This window comes from Antechinus flavipes, chromosome 3 (genome assembly GCF_016432865.1).
Source record: "Antechinus flavipes isolate AdamAnt ecotype Samford, QLD, Australia chromosome 3, AdamAnt_v2, whole genome shotgun sequence".
Classification (NCBI taxonomy): Eukaryota; Metazoa; Chordata; class Mammalia; order Dasyuromorphia; family Dasyuridae; genus Antechinus; species Antechinus flavipes.
This window is the reverse complement of record NC_067400.1, coordinates 49,517,546-49,536,495: the sequence shown is the minus strand read 5'-3', so window position 1 is coordinate 49,536,495 and position 18,950 is coordinate 49,517,546. Positions and strand designations below refer to the sequence as shown.

At 36.7% G+C, this 18,950-nt stretch overlaps 1 protein-coding gene across 1 annotated transcript in view; it reads right to left on the bottom strand.

Annotated features, from left to right (window-relative positions):
- SLC9A9 (solute carrier family 9 member A9) overlaps positions 1 to 18,950 on the bottom strand; it is a 719,994-nt gene that overhangs the window by 647,035 nt on the left and 54,009 nt on the right. The window contains exon 3 of the mRNA XM_051983329.1: positions 254 to 331. Within this exon, the coding sequence (XP_051839289.1) occupies positions 254 to 331 (78 nt within the window). The remainder of the gene's footprint in view (positions 1 to 253; positions 332 to 18,950) is intronic.

Genomic DNA, 18,950 nt, shown 5'->3' with positions numbered 1-18,950 from the left:
TTTTAAAATGCATAAAATAAATTTTATAGTATTGCTAAGGAAATTAAATGTATTGAAATATAGTTAACAAAAAATGTTTTTAATGTTCAGGTTAAGAACCCCTGCATAAAGAAATGAGATAAATACATTTATGAGCAAAAAAGTTTCTACATTTAGTCTCCTCTTATTTAAAGTAGAATTGTCTGATTAGAACATGTCATTGGATTTTTCTACTGGGGAAGGAGGTAGAAAGAGATATATCACCCAAACTTACCTTCTTTAAACTATATCCAGCATGAAAGATAATTGGGGGCAATAAAACATTGAAGAAGATTTCAGGATCAAATGTCATCTGCCAGGAAAGATAGAGAGAGGATAAGTTAAAAAGATGCAGCTTTGGGCCATGGAACTCATGCTCTGAGTTAAGTTTTATAGCCATTTGGGCTTTCAAGGACTGGAGAATATTCATTTCATTGCACTATATCATTAGCTAAAGCCAAAAATGGAAAAGGAAATTCAGACTTAAATATGTAAGAACAAAGGTTTGTTTGAAGACAAGATTTCAAATGTGAAAGATATCCAATCATCTTTAAAACCTAAAAAGAAACCTCAGGGTACATGGCTAACAAAAAGACGCCTTCCTTTTTATTCTGAGTTATTCTTTTTCTCTCTTTTTTTTTTCATGACAAAGGAATTTGATACTCCATCGAGGCACTTTCTGGTCAGAAGATTGTTCTTAAAAATTCCCCCAACATCAGAGAGACATCAAGGCATAGTGAACAGAGAAGTGGCCGAGGGACCAGGAAGTCAAGTTCAAGTTACAGCTTTGACATATATTGGCTGTCTGATCCTGAGTACATCACTTAAATCCTCAAGTGTTCAAGGCAATTCTCTCAGAACACCAAGAGACAAATATCATTGATAGAAAACATTTCCTCATCTTTGAATTCTCTGTGAAGATCCCTATCCCTCAAATGTCACTTTTGGAGTATTATAGTTTGCTGTCGGTCTTCTTTTTTGTTATAGTAGATAACTGGCTATTTATTCTATTCCAAAGATTAAAATATCAAATTGACATATGAACTTGCCCATACTCATTTTTAACAATGACAGTTACTACAGGGTATCTTTACCTTTCTGTGCCATCAACCCATTGGGAAGAATTGGAAAACATATTCGAATATAAAAATTAACTTTTGAGTCATTTATGTTCTTTGATTTTTTCCCATTGTTATTGTTATTTATTTTAAAATAATGAGAAAGCCAAAATTGTGTGACCTGATTCCCTAAGTATCTGTGCCTGTCATAGAACTTGGCGATATTAAGACAGGACAGACAATAGGGGAAGGCCCAGATCAGGGATTAGACAGACTTATTGGGGTGGGCCACAAAACTGGAGAAGGTCCCCACAAGGTACTGGGAAGAAATGCAAACAGGTATGTGAAGTAATAGGAGAGTGAGGGAGTTGTCAAAAAATTACTGGGAGCAGCTGATTAATATCAAACAAAATAAAACAAAGCAAACAAACAACACCCCCCACAAAATTATAAATATGATGAGGCCCCACAAAGGGGAATGACTAAAATTATAAAGTAGGCCCCTATTCTCTAAGAAAAGTAATGCTACACAGATACCCTCTCTAGAGACACTAAGCTTCCATAATTTCCTACTCAAATGTTATGTTTTTTTTCCTCTAAGAAGAGGCTTTTCACAGTCTTGTGAAAATGTCATTGTCATTTCTACTTCAATGCCTTTGTTAAACCTAATACTTTGCTTCCCCCTTTCCTCCCAAACTTTCCCGTTTCTCATATTTAATTGTTCTCTTTTGGTTCCTCCTCTCCTTCTTAGGTGAATCCTGATCCCTTCAAGGCCTATCTCTTGTATGAAGCTATATTCTAACTACTCCAGTCTTTACAATAATTCCTCTTTCCTTTTGAATGTCTATTTTATTTATAAGGATCACTATTCTTTACATTTAGGTAGCTTTTTAAGGTTTGCCATACTTTTTCTTTAGAAAGATTCTAGAAAGCAAGTCCTAAGAGTATTATTATCTCAATTTTATAGGTGAAGAAGCTGAGACTCTTTGGGGTTAAGTGATTTATTCCCACAGCTATGAATGTCAGAGCCTGGATTCAAGGCTATTTTTCCTGACGCCAAGGTTTAGCACTTTATTATGCTCTGCACTGCCAGAAAGAGACAGAGAGATACAGATAGACAGAGACAGAGTGTGAAAGAAAGAGACAGACAAACAGACAGAGATAGAGAGAGAGAAAAGGAGCAAAGGGGGGAGAGAGACAGACAAACAGTGAGAGAGACAGAAATTAATACAGAGATGGAGATAGAGACAGAGACAGAAAGACAGTGAGAGACAGAGAAACAGAAATAGAGAGATGGAGATAGAGATAGAGCGAGAGACAGAGAGATAGATGGAGGGAGAGAGACAGAGAGAAAAGAGAGTGTCAGAGAGACAAAGAGACAGTAAGAGAGATAGAAATAAAGACAGAGACAGACACACAGAGACAGACACACAGAGAGAGACAGAAACAGAGACAGAGAGACAGAGATACAGAGACAGAGACACAGAGACAGAGAGACACAGAAGAGAGACAGAGAGACAAAGACAGACAGAAACAGAGACAGAGAGACAGATACAGAGAGACAGATTGAAAGATAGATTGAATCGGTAGATGATACACTACAAATACTTAATAAATGACTGCTTTTTTCTATATTCCAGACATTGGGTTTATATAACACAGGCTAGCTGTTAATTATTCTCTATGTCTTGAGTTTAAAAAAATATATATATCTTCTTAGCTCTGTTATTTGCAAACTAAGGATATGAATTAGTTTTGATATTTCTTTGTTCCTTCTTCTACTTTATTCCCCTGCCCTGCCCAAGTTTTTAGCACTTAAATACAGGCTTCAGTTGATTAGAGATGATGTCTATAAAATCACCAGTAGAGTTACTTGCCAGACCCCATTCTTCCTTTGCCCAAAAAACATATACTTGCTTGGGATTGCAAGCCCTGGGCAATGCAAGGTCACAATGGGGCTATGTGCTTCTCCAGAGAAGTCATTCTTCTCCCTTCTGTCCTGTTATATATATGTATATCCTGAAAGTTCTGGCTTCTGCCCCAAAGTATCACAGTTCTGACATTTGATTGTGAAATTCTCCTTACAGTCTGGAGAGGGTGGGGGTGGGAAATTGGCTGTTTTGATAACAGGAGAAAATGATTCCATTCTTTTTCTGTCTCTGTTTCTCTTTTTACATGCACACTCACACACACATATACACATATTGTATGTATGTATATGCATATTATATATATTTATATACACACACATAAATATATGTGTGTGGAATATAAAATCTTCATCTGTACAATAAGGGGATTAGACTAGCTGGTCTCTGAGTTTTCCTCCAGCTCATAATCTGTGACTCTCTGAAAATCAATAAATAACTCAGAAGTAGTTTGAAATTTATATTTTTGTTCCCATCTACTTAATCCTGATGACTTTAACAAGCACTTTCAATAGAGTGAACACATGAGCTTGTCATCATAAGGTCGAGTGCCAGGATGGACTCTGAACACAGGTTAAGAGATGGAAGTTACCTAAGAGGTTACCTAATCCAACCCCTTCATTTTATAGATGAGTAAATGAGGCCTAGAAAAAAAGATGCCATTTGCTCAAGTAATATTGTGACAGAAAAAAAAATCAACCACATATTCTCACTGATTTCTACCTTTTCTGTGACTGAAAATAAATAAATAAAACATGGGGAGGAAAATTAATGAAAATTTCTATTATATGGGTCCAGGACAATTTTGTAAAAAGAAAAAATGACATTATTGATTTTAGGCCACTGTTAATTTTCCTCCCCTTCTGTTTGTTTGCTTATTTTTTTAAATAGGATAATAGAATAATAATTAATGTGGGAAGGGCCAATTTGTCATAATATTTAGATGGAAAACTCATTCCAACTGGGTCTTGGTCTTCTCATTTTTTAATTAAGGAATATAGTACTTGTACCACTCATATCACAGAGGTGTCTGTTTGTTTTAGAAAAGAACTTTATAAATCTTAAAATTATTATAATCAGAAGAGCTGGGCTCAAATCACACTGTGCATAATTACTACCTGTGTGATCTTAGGCAAGTCACTTAATCTGTCACTGGGCCTTGTAAAATGAGAAGGTCAACGTTGTAGAAAACAGTTCTTAAACAGAAAAATAGAGTTTCAAACACAAACTTTTGGATACTAAATCCAGTGTTCTTAATGACATAGCATGATTCTTTTTATGATACTGTTTTTCATGACTTCAAATTATAATATTTCCTAATTAATCTCCTCCCTAGACTAATGGATCTGAATTTTCACAATTTGTAAAACAGGCAGTATTTTCAATTCCTCATTCTGCTCAAAAAACCATTTCTGACCTATATCTTGGGGCATTGGTGAACTCATTCTATCCTGCTCTGCAAATGTATCTCTAAGGGTGACATGGCCCCAGGAAATGTCATGGTAGTGAAGATGGCAAAGACTCACAGATGTATCTCAGTCCTGAAGTTGGGTGCCCCCTTGTCCCTTTTCTCCATTCCAGATTACTGCTTCCTAGACAAGCCTGGCACAGAATCTTTCTGCCTTTGGGGGTTTCTTTTGACTATTTCTTACTAGGAGTAAGAAAGGTGACATTGTTGGAGAGAAGTGAGGGGACACTGGAAGCATATTGTAAAGCATATGCTTAATTTGATTAACTCTATATAGATGTTTTAGATGATTTTTGAATTTGTTTTTGGATTTCTGGATGACTAAACTATAGTAAAGAGAGGTTCCTTGCATTTTTTTTTGGCAGGTTCCTTGATATGTCACAAGACCAAATATTGAGAGTACTACTAGCCTAGATCTTTTGTGGTATCAATGCGCCCCCTAATTCTTCCAGGGGCTTGAAGGAATTAAAATTTTTATTAAATAAAAACTACTCCCTTCTTGGTGTTTATAATCCAGTACATGATGTTTCAACTCTCTAGTCTTGGTTATAGAACTTCTGTATTTTTTAAAATTAATACAACAGATGTTCGATCTAGCAGCCATGATGATAATTAGCACATGATAAATATGAGTTTTCTTCCAGGATGCTAACTTCTCCTTTTGCCAGTCTTCCATAACTCTCTAATCCTTCATCATTTTGTCCTACTATGCAAGGATGGCTGCGGCCTATTGAGGTAGATAAACCATCTAGTATTTTTGGCCAGAAGATCCTGGGATGCTCAGGACTAACAATAATAGTCAACTAACTACACTAATAGTATTTTGGGGGATGCCCCAAACTATCTCAATCCACTAGTTGAATTTGTCCCAGGTCCTGGAAGTCTTATTTATAAATTTTCCAAAATGTTTTATGAATCATAATGCTAAATCCCTTAGAAAGAAGTCCCACCAAAATATAAAACTTAAAATATAAGTTAAAAATTGAACACGTCCTTGATGGTTTCAATTAATAATAAAGATGGTTTTGATAAAGAATGAAACCTTTCCCAAATTCCATATAAATGATGAAAAAATAAATGAAAAAAAATTAAGAATTTACTAAGTGTCAATGTAGTAAGTGCTGAGTATGTAAATACAAAAATCACAACAGTGTCTGGTCCAAAGGAGTATACAGTCCAATAGGGGGGAAACAATACACATTGGGAAGCAGGAGTAAGGAAGAGATGCTTTGATTGATAAAGTTACAGGGATGGATGGTGAGTTCAGTGAAGTGTAACTGGTGGGCAATCTATTTCCCACAATAAAACCATCAATTTGGTAACTGTTCCTAGAATCAGACACAAAAACAGGAGGAGATGAAAGGGTACATATTTTGACATAGCATGATGAAGGCTGGGGAGTGGCAGCAGGATGACAAAAATAAAAATAGGAAGCTTAAAAAGTTCATGAAAACTAAGCGGTATGGTGAATGTTGGGGGTTTTAGGTGAATTAATGAGCCATCTGCTGCCATTATTCTTAGAACTAGTTTTGACATCTTGGTCTCTTGTTGCTAAGTGTCACTGACTCTTATTCCAGTTCTATACATCAAGTCTGTTACTTGTCCAGACCCACAATTCCTCCTTTTTAGTTTTTTTCTTGTCCAATAAGCAGTTTGGCAAAAAGTCAGGCAGAGAGAAAACTTTAAAAAGCCAGAATGAAATTTAATCCAGTTTCTTTTTATTTGTCATTCTGATAAAGATGAAATTTTAAAGGAATACTAGATAAAGAGTGAAATAACGCACACTGTGGACCTTTCTAGGCCTATTGCTGAACTGTTTGTCTTGGCAAGATAACTTAGTTTCTATAGGTCTCAGTTTCTTCACCTATAAAAGTTTGGATTCTAGATGATCCTAAGGCTTCTCCCAGTTATGGCTTTTATTCAGGAAATGTATCATCTCATAAATTGATTGATAAACTAACCAAAAAATTCAATTAATCCAAATAACACATTATATAGTCAGACTAGCTAACTATGGCATTGGGAATTTGATTTTCTGGTACAGTGAGATGACACTGGCAAAACTAAATGGAGAAAGGTGCACATTGTAATGAGGCTATGTATAAACAAAACAGATTTGTGTTCTTTACAGACTTGGTGAAAGCTTAGAGACTACTAAATCAGGATTCTGGGAGGGACTCCAAACCCTGACAATTTCTCAGAAATGGTTGGATTTGCCATTGTATCAACTTCCAGATGGCGCTTTCATATCAACTTTGACTAGAAATTAAGTTTAGATTTTTTATAGCCCTGAAAGTCACATATTTGAGTCCAAAGGAATTAAGATGTTGTCACATTTTGAAAAGGAAAGTCAAATCCAAGTCAAGAAGGGAAATCATCATATTTTATAGTACTTGGAATTAGACCTTTATGAAATAACTACTATACACCATTTTGATTTCGTTTAAAATCTTTCCCCTCAATTTCATATTAAGATGGTCTCTTATATTTTATTTGATATTACTACTTGGGGCAAAATACCTGGTTGAGGAAAGCCTGAAAGCATTCCCTGTGATCCCAAAAAGGAAACAACTTAAAATATTGGGATGAGGTTTTAAAACAGCAGAAAATAACAAGGAACAAAAAAAGTCTCAGTCTGCTCACACTGCTGTAGGCTGTTTTAAATATTATCTCAGTTATTCAACAATATTTGGCTGGAAATTGCATAAACATATGGTCACTGATGATAAGCAATATGCAAACTTCCAAAAAGAGACTGGAGATGAACCAAATCTAATTTTCAAATGCATCAGAAAGTAATGTATACAAAATCCTGTTTGACTCAAGAGCATGGAGACAGCTGGTGACACTATATGAGTTATTTGGGAAAAAATAACAAGCGATCTACCAAACCACTAAGTCATAAGAGCTACGGGAAGACTGGTTCCTTATGGGGTATACTCCTTCCAAGAGGCCTCTTTAGAAACAACACTGAATTAATCTTGACTTCTTCTCTGACAGACAACTGGACAGCATAATTATTCCCATTTTCCAGATAGCAAAGCAGAAATCAGTGACTTGTTCAATGTCACTCAGAATGACAGGGTCGGTAGGGAATTGACCGTGGATCCAATGACTCCCATGGTTTTCCAATGAAACCTGAATTTTTCTTCAGTCATTTGGATTACAGTTTTTACAGAGTGAGAACTAGAAAAACCAGCATTTTAAAGTGATTACCTCCCACATGTACTTTGCTAATGATAGGAGATTAGTATGAGCTAAATCATCTTCATTCATTCTTTTAACAAATGTTTATGGAACACTTATAATTAGCAATGTAAGACAGCACCCGCTATTTGGCTTGGAGTCAGAAAGGACTGAATTCAAATACTGCCTTGGAAACTTGCTAGCTTGAGAGTGAGGGCAAACCATCTGCCAATTAACTCCCTAGAATTAGACTATATCTACTTATCATTCCACATAGGTGCCTAGTACAGTGCCTGACATTCAGAATAAGGCTCAAACATGCTTCTTTTTACTCCCCAATCTCTTGATCTTCTTTTCATCAGTCAACTGATATTCCTGCCCATGCCCCCCAGATTTCCAGTTCTGAAATTGTGATCAAATCAACCCTGCCATTACTCCTGGAAAGAATGAGTGCTGTGAGTATACTGGTAAATGTTTAACAATCAGCTCTGAGAGAAAAAAGGAGATAATGGATGTAGAGCACACTTAAGTCTATCCCACATTATTGCCATTTTCTCCATCATTTTCTTAAGGGTAGACAATCAACAAAAATCAAACCCTCATAATTTCTAAGGTAAAAATGCTCACGTTGAAAATTTTAAAATAAGTTGAGCCTGTTGATCTGACTCTAGGACACTTCTGGTCCATGGGTCAAGTAATTCCCATTAATCATCCCTGTAACCTTCCAAACAAAAGTGTCTCTCCCAAGACCATTGTTCTCGAATCAGAATACAAGGATCTCTTGATAGCAAGAGCTGTCCTTGCTTTGGTCTTTGGGTTCCAATCACTTCGTACTGGCACACAGTAAGCAATTCAATGCTTCGTCTTTCACTCACTCACTCCTTTATTCATTCCTTCTTTCTCAGTGAGTGCTGGATCAGGAGTCAGAAAGATCTGAGTTCACATCCTGTCTCAAGACACTCATATGCTGTATGACTATGGCAAAACATTTAATCTCTTCTAACCTCAGTTTCCTTATCTGTACAATAGAGATAAAAATAGCACTTATCTCCAAGGATTGTCATATGCATAAAATGAAGTAATATCTGCAAAGTTTTTTGCAAACATTAAGGCACTTTGTTATCTCTGAAGCAGAAATGGGATGTATGTGTGAGGAGGGTTACATAATGAAAGGTGCGAGGGATCAATTGTTGTTGTTGTTGGATCACAACAGTCATATTTGACTCTTTGTGAGCCCACTTGGGGTTTTCTTCACAAAGATACTGAAGTGGTTTGCCATTTCTTTCTCCAGCTCATTTTATAGATGAAAAAAAAAAATGATATAAATTGGGTTAAGTGACTTGCCCAGGATCACACAACCAGTAAATATCTAAGTTCAGATTTGAACTCATGAATATGAATCTTCCTGATTCCAAACCTACTCTCCAATGTGCCACTAGCTAAGGTGAGGTATAGAGCAAATAACAAGAATAGAAAATAGACTGCAACAATATTCATAGGAGCAGGATAAACTAAGAGTGAATTCCAAAGGGAAAGGTTCCTTCCAGTCTTGTAAACATTTCCTTTTACCTGTCAATTAAAATAACCCAGAGGTATTCAGATTAAGCCAGAGGACCTAGTTTAATTGCTAGATACACACACATACACAAACATATACACATATACAAAGAGAGACAGAGAGGCAGAGAGATAGAGAGACAGAGACAGAGAAAGAGAGACAGAGAGTAATTTCCCAATAGAACCTTCTTTCATCCTTCAAAGAACTGTATGATTTCATCCATGGGGGAACTCTTTCAGTAGAAAACTGAAAAACCCACCTATGTTTTCTCATGTTGTATAATTATTGTCAACTGTGATTCCCAGAACTCTATATGGCCTTTATCCAAATCACATTCTACCCAAAATGCTAGAGTACTTCTAGCTCTTTTAATATTTTATATGCATTAATAGAACATTCACAAAGTCTATATGTTTTTCCTCACTTTCAATATGCTGGTCCAGTTGCTTTTTTATAGCCTTTTTTATCTCTAGTGATTTCTTCTGGACTCCTTCTAATAACTCAATGTCTCCAACACATGAAATATTGGTTTCTGAAATGTCTGGTCCCCTGACCAAACTTTGCACAAAGTCTGAATTTACTATATACATTTTCATTTTCAAAACTGTTGAAGTCAAGCTTGGGAACTACCAACAGTGACATAAGCTTGGAATGACAGTTGAGACAGACTTACTGAATATATCTCCACAGTTCTTCAGAAAAGGTCATTTGATTAAAGACATGTATTCACACAGACTTGATCAAAATTTATTAATGATTTGTACAGAGCTTGTAACTAAACAGTTTCATGGGAATATTTTCTACTTCTCAGAAATAATTGTGATATGATTGATAGGGCTGCTCCCTCCATATGTCTAGATAGTAACTTATCCTGGCCTTTTTTGTCTTGTCCTAAATGGAAGATTTACCCAATATACTAGAAATCTTTCTCTGGGTAGTCTAATATTCTGGCTGGCAGGGGAGTGCTCCCAGAGTACATCTTTGCTCTTGCTTTATGACTGGTTTACTTCCTTATCTGATAAAGAGCATTCCTGTTAGTATATTTTAGGCTACTTCTTCATGATAATATCAATAATAGATTGTTGTCTGTTTACATCTACATGTGTCCCTTTATTGCCCTTTGAACAACCTGTATTTTTGATTATAGAGAAATCTTTTTGTTCCATGATTTGCAGTAATATGCTTTCAATAGGAACATAATGACATTGAAAAGATGGATTTTTATGTCAGAGAGCACGTTGGAACATCAGAAAAGACTGCAAATTGCCTACATTCAAAAATACCTTCCTCTCTCCCTCCTATTCAATAATGAACACAGTTCATTATCTTTCTGTAAAGCCTACCCATGATATACAACCTGATGGACTAACTCAATAGTTTCTCCATGCAATGCCATGGTATAACCTGGGCTGTATATATTTTTTATCCACTCAGTTGTTCTTATTTTCTTGTTCAGGTAGCTAAACTCATCACTTTCATGGAAGCCCTGAAGCATTCTGGATCTCAATGTGCAATGTATTTGGAGAATATCACCATCTAAAGAAGGAACTTTCTTTCATGTTCACTCTAAGGAAGACATTGTTCATGAAATGGTTCTTCACCACTCTTATCAAACCTATCTGCTGATGTTTTAGGGCTCACATCATATTGATGACCAGAGACTCACTGAATTAGTTATAGAGGTATCAAGGTTGGGCAGAAAGAGCCCAGGGTTTGGAATCCTAGAACTTTGGTTTAAACTCCAGCTCTGCCATTTACTATTACCTGTGTGGCTCTGGGGAGATTATTGTGCAAGAACTTGAGTTTCTTTATCAATAAAATGATGTGGATTGAGGTCCTTTGAGATCCTATAGAGCCCTAAATTTGGGATCCTGAGTTCTGTGGTTGGTATCTATCAAGGAAATTTACATTACTTGACCATATTTAGAAAGTTACAAATTTTTATATCCTTCAAAATGAGTTGATAGAAGAAAAATAAGTCAGTCAATAAATATTAATTATATACCTACTAAGTGCCAGGTATTCTTCTAAGAACTGGGAATACCAAAAAAAAAAAAAAAAAAAAAAAAAAAAAAAAAAGATGGAAAAAAGTTCCTTATTCTCAAAGAACTCAAAGTCTAATAGGAAAGACAACATATAAACAAGATGTGTGTGTGTGTGTGTGTGTGTGTGTGTGTGTGTGATAATTTGGAGATAATCATTAGAGAGAAGGCTTGTAGTAGATTAGATTTTAGCTGGGTCTTGAGGAAACTAAGGGAGAAGGGAGAAGGGAGAGCATTTCAGGCATGGGATCTCAATGAAAATGCCAGAGTTGAGAGATGGTATGTTTAAAATAAAGAACAGCAAGAAGTCCAATGTTATTGTATCCAAAAATGATGTGGATTGATGTCTTTTGAGATCCCATCAAGCCCTAAATTTGGGATCCTGAGCTCTGTGGTTGGTATCTATCAAGGAAATTTACATTACTTGACCATATTTAGAAAGTTACAAACTTTTATAGCCTCCAAAATGAGTTGACAGAAGAAAAAGGTATATAGGTCTATATATAATATATATAATGTCCCCCCCAAAAAGGGACAAGGTTTCCCACTGCATCCAGGGCCATCTTTGGATGTTGGTATACCTCTAGGTAGCCTTCCAAGGTTTTCAGTTTATTCAAAGCAGTTAGTTCAGCTATCACATTTACAAAAGGGTTCTGTCCCCTGAGATTTTTGCTGACTGAAGATATAATATATTTTCACTGTCTCTTTGTAAATATTTTCCCCCAGTGGCTTGTACTCTTTTTATAGGGCATAGCATGACATAAAGTTTATAATATTTTGTGAGCAGTGTGCGTGTTTCTGTGTGTGTTTGCATGTGTGTTCCCACTCACAAGATTTCACTAGAGAGTAATTAATGTAGAAATGCCAGACTGACAAGAGCTGAGCAAGCAAGGATATGCAATAGCATCTAGCTATCTCATGCTGATTTGAGGGAAGAAATTGAATCAGCAGAAACTAGCTGCCAAATAGAACAGATTTAAAATTCAAATGATCTTTCCTCAGAAAGGTCCATTTTTATAAAATTCTACTGTGTGACAGTCTAGCTGACTCTTTCCTTCAGTAGGGGATATAGGCTGGCATAGAATATTTGAATAGAAGGTAAAATGTGTCCTATAGATGGAGGTAGTCAGGTTGACCCTCAGAAAACTTGAGAAATTTTACCACTTTTCTGTTCTTTATCTCCTTATACACCTTTGGTAGGGAGCCTTTGAACCCTGTCCCTTTCTGACACCCAGTGTCCTTAGCTTTTCTTCCTCCTTTCCCCTACCTTCCTCTCTCTTAAAAACATTCTCAGAGCCTTTATTCACACTTGCGTGCAAAAAACTGATAAAAGTATTACCTTTCCCAGGGCTATTTGTATTTAAATAGGCACCAAAAGCTTTAGCTAAAGGAATTTAGCTCTGACAGTGGGATTTTAGGCATGATTTAGTGGTTGGAGGGAGTTTACTTGGGAGTCTTGGGGCTTTTCCAGTATTCCTAAATTATACCATTCATTAAGTTACCAGACCACAGCTTCAGCTTATGCATATTCATGGTCTAAGAGAGGGACAGAGAGAGAGAGAGAGAGAGAGAGAGAGAGAGAGAGAGAGAGAGAAAGAAGTAAGAGGAGGAGGAGGAAGAAGAGGAGAAGAAGAGAGAAGAGGAGGAGGAGGAGGAAAGGGAGGAGAGGGTATCTTTGCTAGGAAAACCCCAAATAGGGGGTTGGGAAGAGTTGGACACAACTGAAATGACTCTCAGCCATAATAACAAAAATGAATTAAGGATAAGCTAAAAACATAAGTTCCTGATGATAAAGATAATTCCTATGTAATTAATTAAGTACACTAATAAAGTATAATACATTTCTGGTATGGAGCTATTTTATTATTTGATGGAATAAAAATACTAATATCAAAAGAGAGGCATAGTGTAAAGAGCCACAGACAGTGGGGGAACTATGGGTGAGTTAGAAGACCCTTCAGCCCAGAGGGAACCTGCTGACAATGTCTGGTTTGGCTCCCCATCCCCCCTAAGGAGTCTCAGCATTCCTGAGAAGTCAAGAGGCTTTGACAACTTGTTTTGTAATTGAAGCACAGTGATAGCAGGTGGAAGAGTGATACGAGCTGACAAACTACATACAATAGCAAGTTGTTTATGTGGTCCCTCGTGTGCCATATATACTGGGTGTATACAGTGTTGCTTTGGTTATATAAGGGTATTAGGGTATATGAGGGGGAGAGAATTTAGAATAAATGGACTCCATATTTCCACCATCCTCAGGAGTCTCGCCACATCACTCCTCCACTAAGACAGCATGTTTTTTCACTCCAGAGTGGAGGTTCTAGAAAGCACAGTACGTTTTGTCACCCCAACTTGGGGGCTCTAGAAAGCAGACAAAACAGCATAGGAAATGACAACTGTATAAGTATTTATGGTTTCACATTTCGGTGGCCTAAATCAAAATAATCCACACAGCATAGAACCATAGAGGACAGAGTGCTAGATTTCGTTCGAGTCAGTTTAATTCTTCACCTGAGTGACCAAAAACAACCTTTAAATCTCGCTGAGTCTCAGTTTTCTTATCTCTAAAGCAGGGATGCTGACACCTCTAGTACCTGTCTCATAGTGCTGTTGTAAAGCTCAAATAAGACAATATACTTTAAGTTCTTTATAAACTTCAAGATGCCGTATAACTGCCAGTTGTTATTGTTGTTAATATTAGTAATAAAAGGAATAAGATAAAAGGAAAGTATCAGGGTCACGTTTGAAATTCTCTTCACTGCCAAGCTTCATAGATTGTAGGGAGATAACTGGGAGTAATACAATCTCCTCTCTCCACTCTTTTCCTTTCTTTTTATTCAGAGATCTAACTTCTGAGAAAAATTTCTAAAGCCTAGAAGTCAAAGGAAAAGGCTTCTGATTAGCAAATGCCTATTTCCTGACCTTGGCTCTTTATTTATTCTGTAGGAAGAACAGAACTGCCTTAGGCCCTCGGCCAGAAAACTGAGGATGCAAGAAAGCAGCCTGCGACATCCTGGACCGACAGCATCGAGATTCGGTGACAACAGTGAGAAATGATAACTGACAGCAAGAAGAGGAGGTAGATAAACTGGGTCTAAAAACTCAGCACTCTGGAGCTATTTAACTTGAAGACAAACAGCCCCCCACACCTCATTAGCCCCTAAAGGACTTGCCAGCTTCCAGTCAAGTCGAACAACTGATGTACATAATGATGATGCTGAGAGATAAAGGGAAGTATAAGTTATATTCTCTCCACTCTATTGCACAAGGCCATTTTGATGGAGTAGAGAGCACACTGAAGTGGGAGGCAGGAAGCCGGGTTTTCTGTCTCCACTGGGTGACTAACGGGCTATGGGACTTGAGGCAAGTCACTCCCACCCAATGAGTCTCAGTGCCCTCAGCTATAAGAGCCAGAAGCGGGAGAAGGAAGGCGTGCACTTAATGATCTGGAAGAGGCGACATGTCATTGGTCTCAGTGCAAAGAAAATGTGTTGACATCAGAGGATCTGGTTCAGATACCAGCTCTGTCTCTTACTTAATTGCATGGCATGGTACAAATAGTAATCTCTGTAGACTTCCCTTTCTTTCTCTGTAAGATGTGCCTGAGAAGAGAGAGAGCGTTGGACTGGGACTTAGAAAGACCTGAATTCAGACCCTCCCTGTGAAATTTAATAGATATGTGACAGCTGGAAAGTCACAACCTCTCCCACTCTCCATATCTAAAATACAGAGATAATTATAGCACCTGTTTTAGAGGATTTGGGGGAAGATCCAGCGAAATAATATTTATGAAGTACATTGCAATCTTAAAGCATCATATGCATTATTATTGTCATTATTATTATTATTTATGACCTTATTTCTTATATCTAACATGCTACAGTTCCAGCATAGGTTAAATGTATAAAATGATAATCCATATTTTAGTAATTCTCTTCAAAACAATTAAAATAAAAATTGTTGAATGAGTGATTAAAAAAGTAATAGTATCAAGGTATCTGATACTCTCACTTATGTGAAGGCCCTCATTGCCCAGGAATGATGGATAAATGAAATGTATCTGTATACAACCTTGCAGGGACATGTGACTATAAAATGACAAGCCTCTCTGAAACAACGATGTTTCACATGCTTTTCTATGCCTTTTTTTCCTCTGGAAGACTGCCATCATGCAGTCTGGATTTGGATCAGAGACCCTAGGTTCTGTTCTAGGCTCTGTCATTTACTAGCTTCATGACCATGAACTAGTCACTCTAAGCCATTTACCATTCTCATCTACCAAATGGGAATGGGACTACTTGTGCTACCCACCTTACAGGATGGATGTGAGGGAAAAGTGTGGTCAATCTGAAAGCACAGTAGAAACATGAGCTATGCATTAATTACTTCATTGTTCAGCTGTAGCTGAGAGTCTTGCCATTAGGTGAGAAATGAAAGGTGGGAAATGATCTTGTGGTCAGTCAGAATGGGCCAAGCCAGGGTTATAGCCGAGACCAGTGGAGGGAAGGTTGAGGGTGGGATATAGAAGGAGAACAATGATGAATGTGATCCAGATGGAGAGCAAACCCTAACAGAGCCCATGTCAATGTTTCAATCCTGGACATTGGAGAATATCATTGCAATGTCAAAAATAACAGGAGCAAGAAAGAAATTTGTGACCAAAGATGAACTAGAGACTATTACCGATCACAAAATAGAAAATTTTGATTATATCAAATTAAAAAGCCTTTGTACAAACAAAACTAATACAAACAAGATTAGAAGGGAAGCAACAAACTGGGAAAACATCTTCACAGTTAAAGGTTCTGATAAAGGCCTCATTTCCAAAATATATAGAGAACTGATTCAAATTTATAAGAAATCAAGCCTTTCTCCAATTGATAAATGGTCAAAGGATATGAACAGACAATTTTCAGAGGATGAAATTGAAACTATTACCACTCATATGAAAGAGTGTTCCAAATCATTATTGATCAGAGAAATGCAAATTAAGACAACTCTGAGATATCACTACACACCTGTCAGATTGGCTAAGATGACAGGAAAAAATAATGATGAATGTTGGAGGGGATGCGGGAAAACTGGGACACTGATGCATTGTTGGTGGAACTGTGAATGAATCCAACCATTCTGGAGAACAATCTGGAATTATGCCCAAAAAGTTACCAAATTGTGCATACCCTTTGATCCAACAGTGTTACTTCTGGGCTTATATCCCAAAGAAATACTAAAGAAGGGAAAGGGACCTGTATGTGCTAAAATGTTTGTGGCAGCCCTGTTTGTAGTGGCTAGAAACTGGAAATTGAATGGATGCCCATCAATTGGAGAATGGTTGGGTAAATTGTGGTATATGAATGTTATGGAATATTATTCTTCTGTAAGAAAAGACCAGCAGGATGAATACAGAGAGGCTTGGAGAGACTTACATGAACTGATGCTAAGTGAAATGAGCAGAATCAGGAGATCATTATACACTTCGACAATGATATTGTATGAGGATGTATTCTGATGGAAGTGGATTTCTTTGACAAAGACTCAATTTCAATTGATAAATGATGGACAGAAGCAGCTACACCCAAAGAAAGAACACTGGGAAATGAATGTGAACTATTTGCATTTTTATTTTTCTTTCCGAGTTGTTTTTTACCTTCTGAATCCAATTCTCCCTGTGCAACAAGAGAACTGCTCGGTTCTGCACACATATATTGTATCTAGGATATACTGCAACATATTTAACATATATAGAACTGCTTGCCATCTAGGGGAGGGGGTGGAGGGAGGGAGGAGAAAAATCGGAACAGAAGCGAGTGCAAGGGATAATGTTGTAAAAAAAAAAAATTACCCTGGCATGGATTCTGTCAATATAAAGTTATTATAAAATAAAATAAAATATTAAAAAAAAGAATGATCCTTGCAAGTAGCATACTGACATAGAAAACCACAAAATAAAAAATAAAATAACAGGAGCAGCGACCAAGGTGCCAAAAGACTAAAACACACAAAAGTCTGAGATGAAAGGGAAGTAACAAGTCATGTTAAGGGGTCAAGGACCATGAAAAGATTAAATGTACCAGAACTTAACTATCACTAATGATGATTTGTGGAGTTCAAAGGCATATAACAAGACCATTTATATTCTCTTTTTGGCAGAAGATTTGCAATTGTAAGGCACATATAGGTACATATACAGGTGACTTACCTTGTGTTCTGAAGACCACATGGTCTTCCATGGATTGGAAGATCCATGAATGGACTTCCATTTAGATGGGAATATCTCTATTAAAGCTATTATCTATCTGTATGTTTGTTGCCTTTGCAATCCTATATATTTTATGTTATGCATTCAAAAACATCATTCCAAGAAAAGGTCCATGGGATTCACCTGACTCTTAAAGGTATCCATGACACAAAAATGATTAAGAATCCCGGCATTAAAGGGGCTCCTTAGTCAGAGATGTAGAGTTGAAGGGACCTTGGAATTTTATAGATATTTATATATTTTATATTATATTATATATAACATAAATAAAATATAAAATTACATACAATTTTATAGATAAAGAGAGATGTAAATCCCAAGGTCACACACTAGTAAATACCCGAGTCAGAATTTAAACTCAAATCCTTTGTCTCAGAATCCATTTTGTTCAAGAGCAGCTCAATATCTTTCTAGGCAAAAAGAAGGAGGATTAAACCCACAATCCCGAGTTAGCTTCAAGCCCCAGTTGTGGCTCTGAGTTACTAATAAATGCCAAGATCTACGAATGACTTTTGTAGTTCATAGAATCATCATCAAATAATAAAAACAAGATCAAGGATTGAGCCTGAGTCAAATACTGGACTTTTCTGTAAATTAGAGAACAATCAATAGGCAGATGATTGACTGCTGCATTGCATGATGGGAAAGCTCCTCTACCATGGGATTCAAATATGGCTAAATCTTTTCATGAATTTTTGGCCCAATCATCTTTGCAAGAAGGATACTTGCTGGGAGGAGAGGTATGAGGGAAATGTTATTTCCTTCTCTTAAGTTTAGAATTAAAATTCTTCCTCAGACAATTACTAATTATGTGACCTTGGGCAAACCACTTTAGCTTCCTAATCTGTAAAATGAGATGATAATAATAGCATCCTCTCTGCAAGGTTATTTGAGAATAAAGTAAGATCATGTATATAAAACATTTAGTAAACTTTGAAACATTATATAAATGCTGGCTACTATTATTATTGGATAACACAGACCTTTTTTAACTTGGTAAGATAGACCAGAACTTATGATCCTAATCCTGGGCTTCTCAGACTTTTCCCACTTATGACCCCTTTTTGGGTGAGAAATTTTTATGTGACCTCAGGTATGTAGGAATATAAAATAGGAATACAAATCCAACATTTACGGATAATAATTCAGAATTTCACAACTCTCACATTGTTTCAAGACCCCATATGGGGTCATTACCCACGTTTAAGAAGCTGGATACTATTCCATCCTTTGAGAACTCAGGGTCATCTCCATTTTGCAATGAAGCATTGGGATACAACTTTAGCAGAACCGACTATTCAGAACTGAGCACTGGGCTAGAGGCAAAAGTAGCTCAGACTGAAATGTGCCAGAGATTTGTGGAGACTGCTGGTTTCCATAACTTTCTAGATCATCAATAAAAGCTAACGTGTTTATAAGAAGAATTTCTCAAA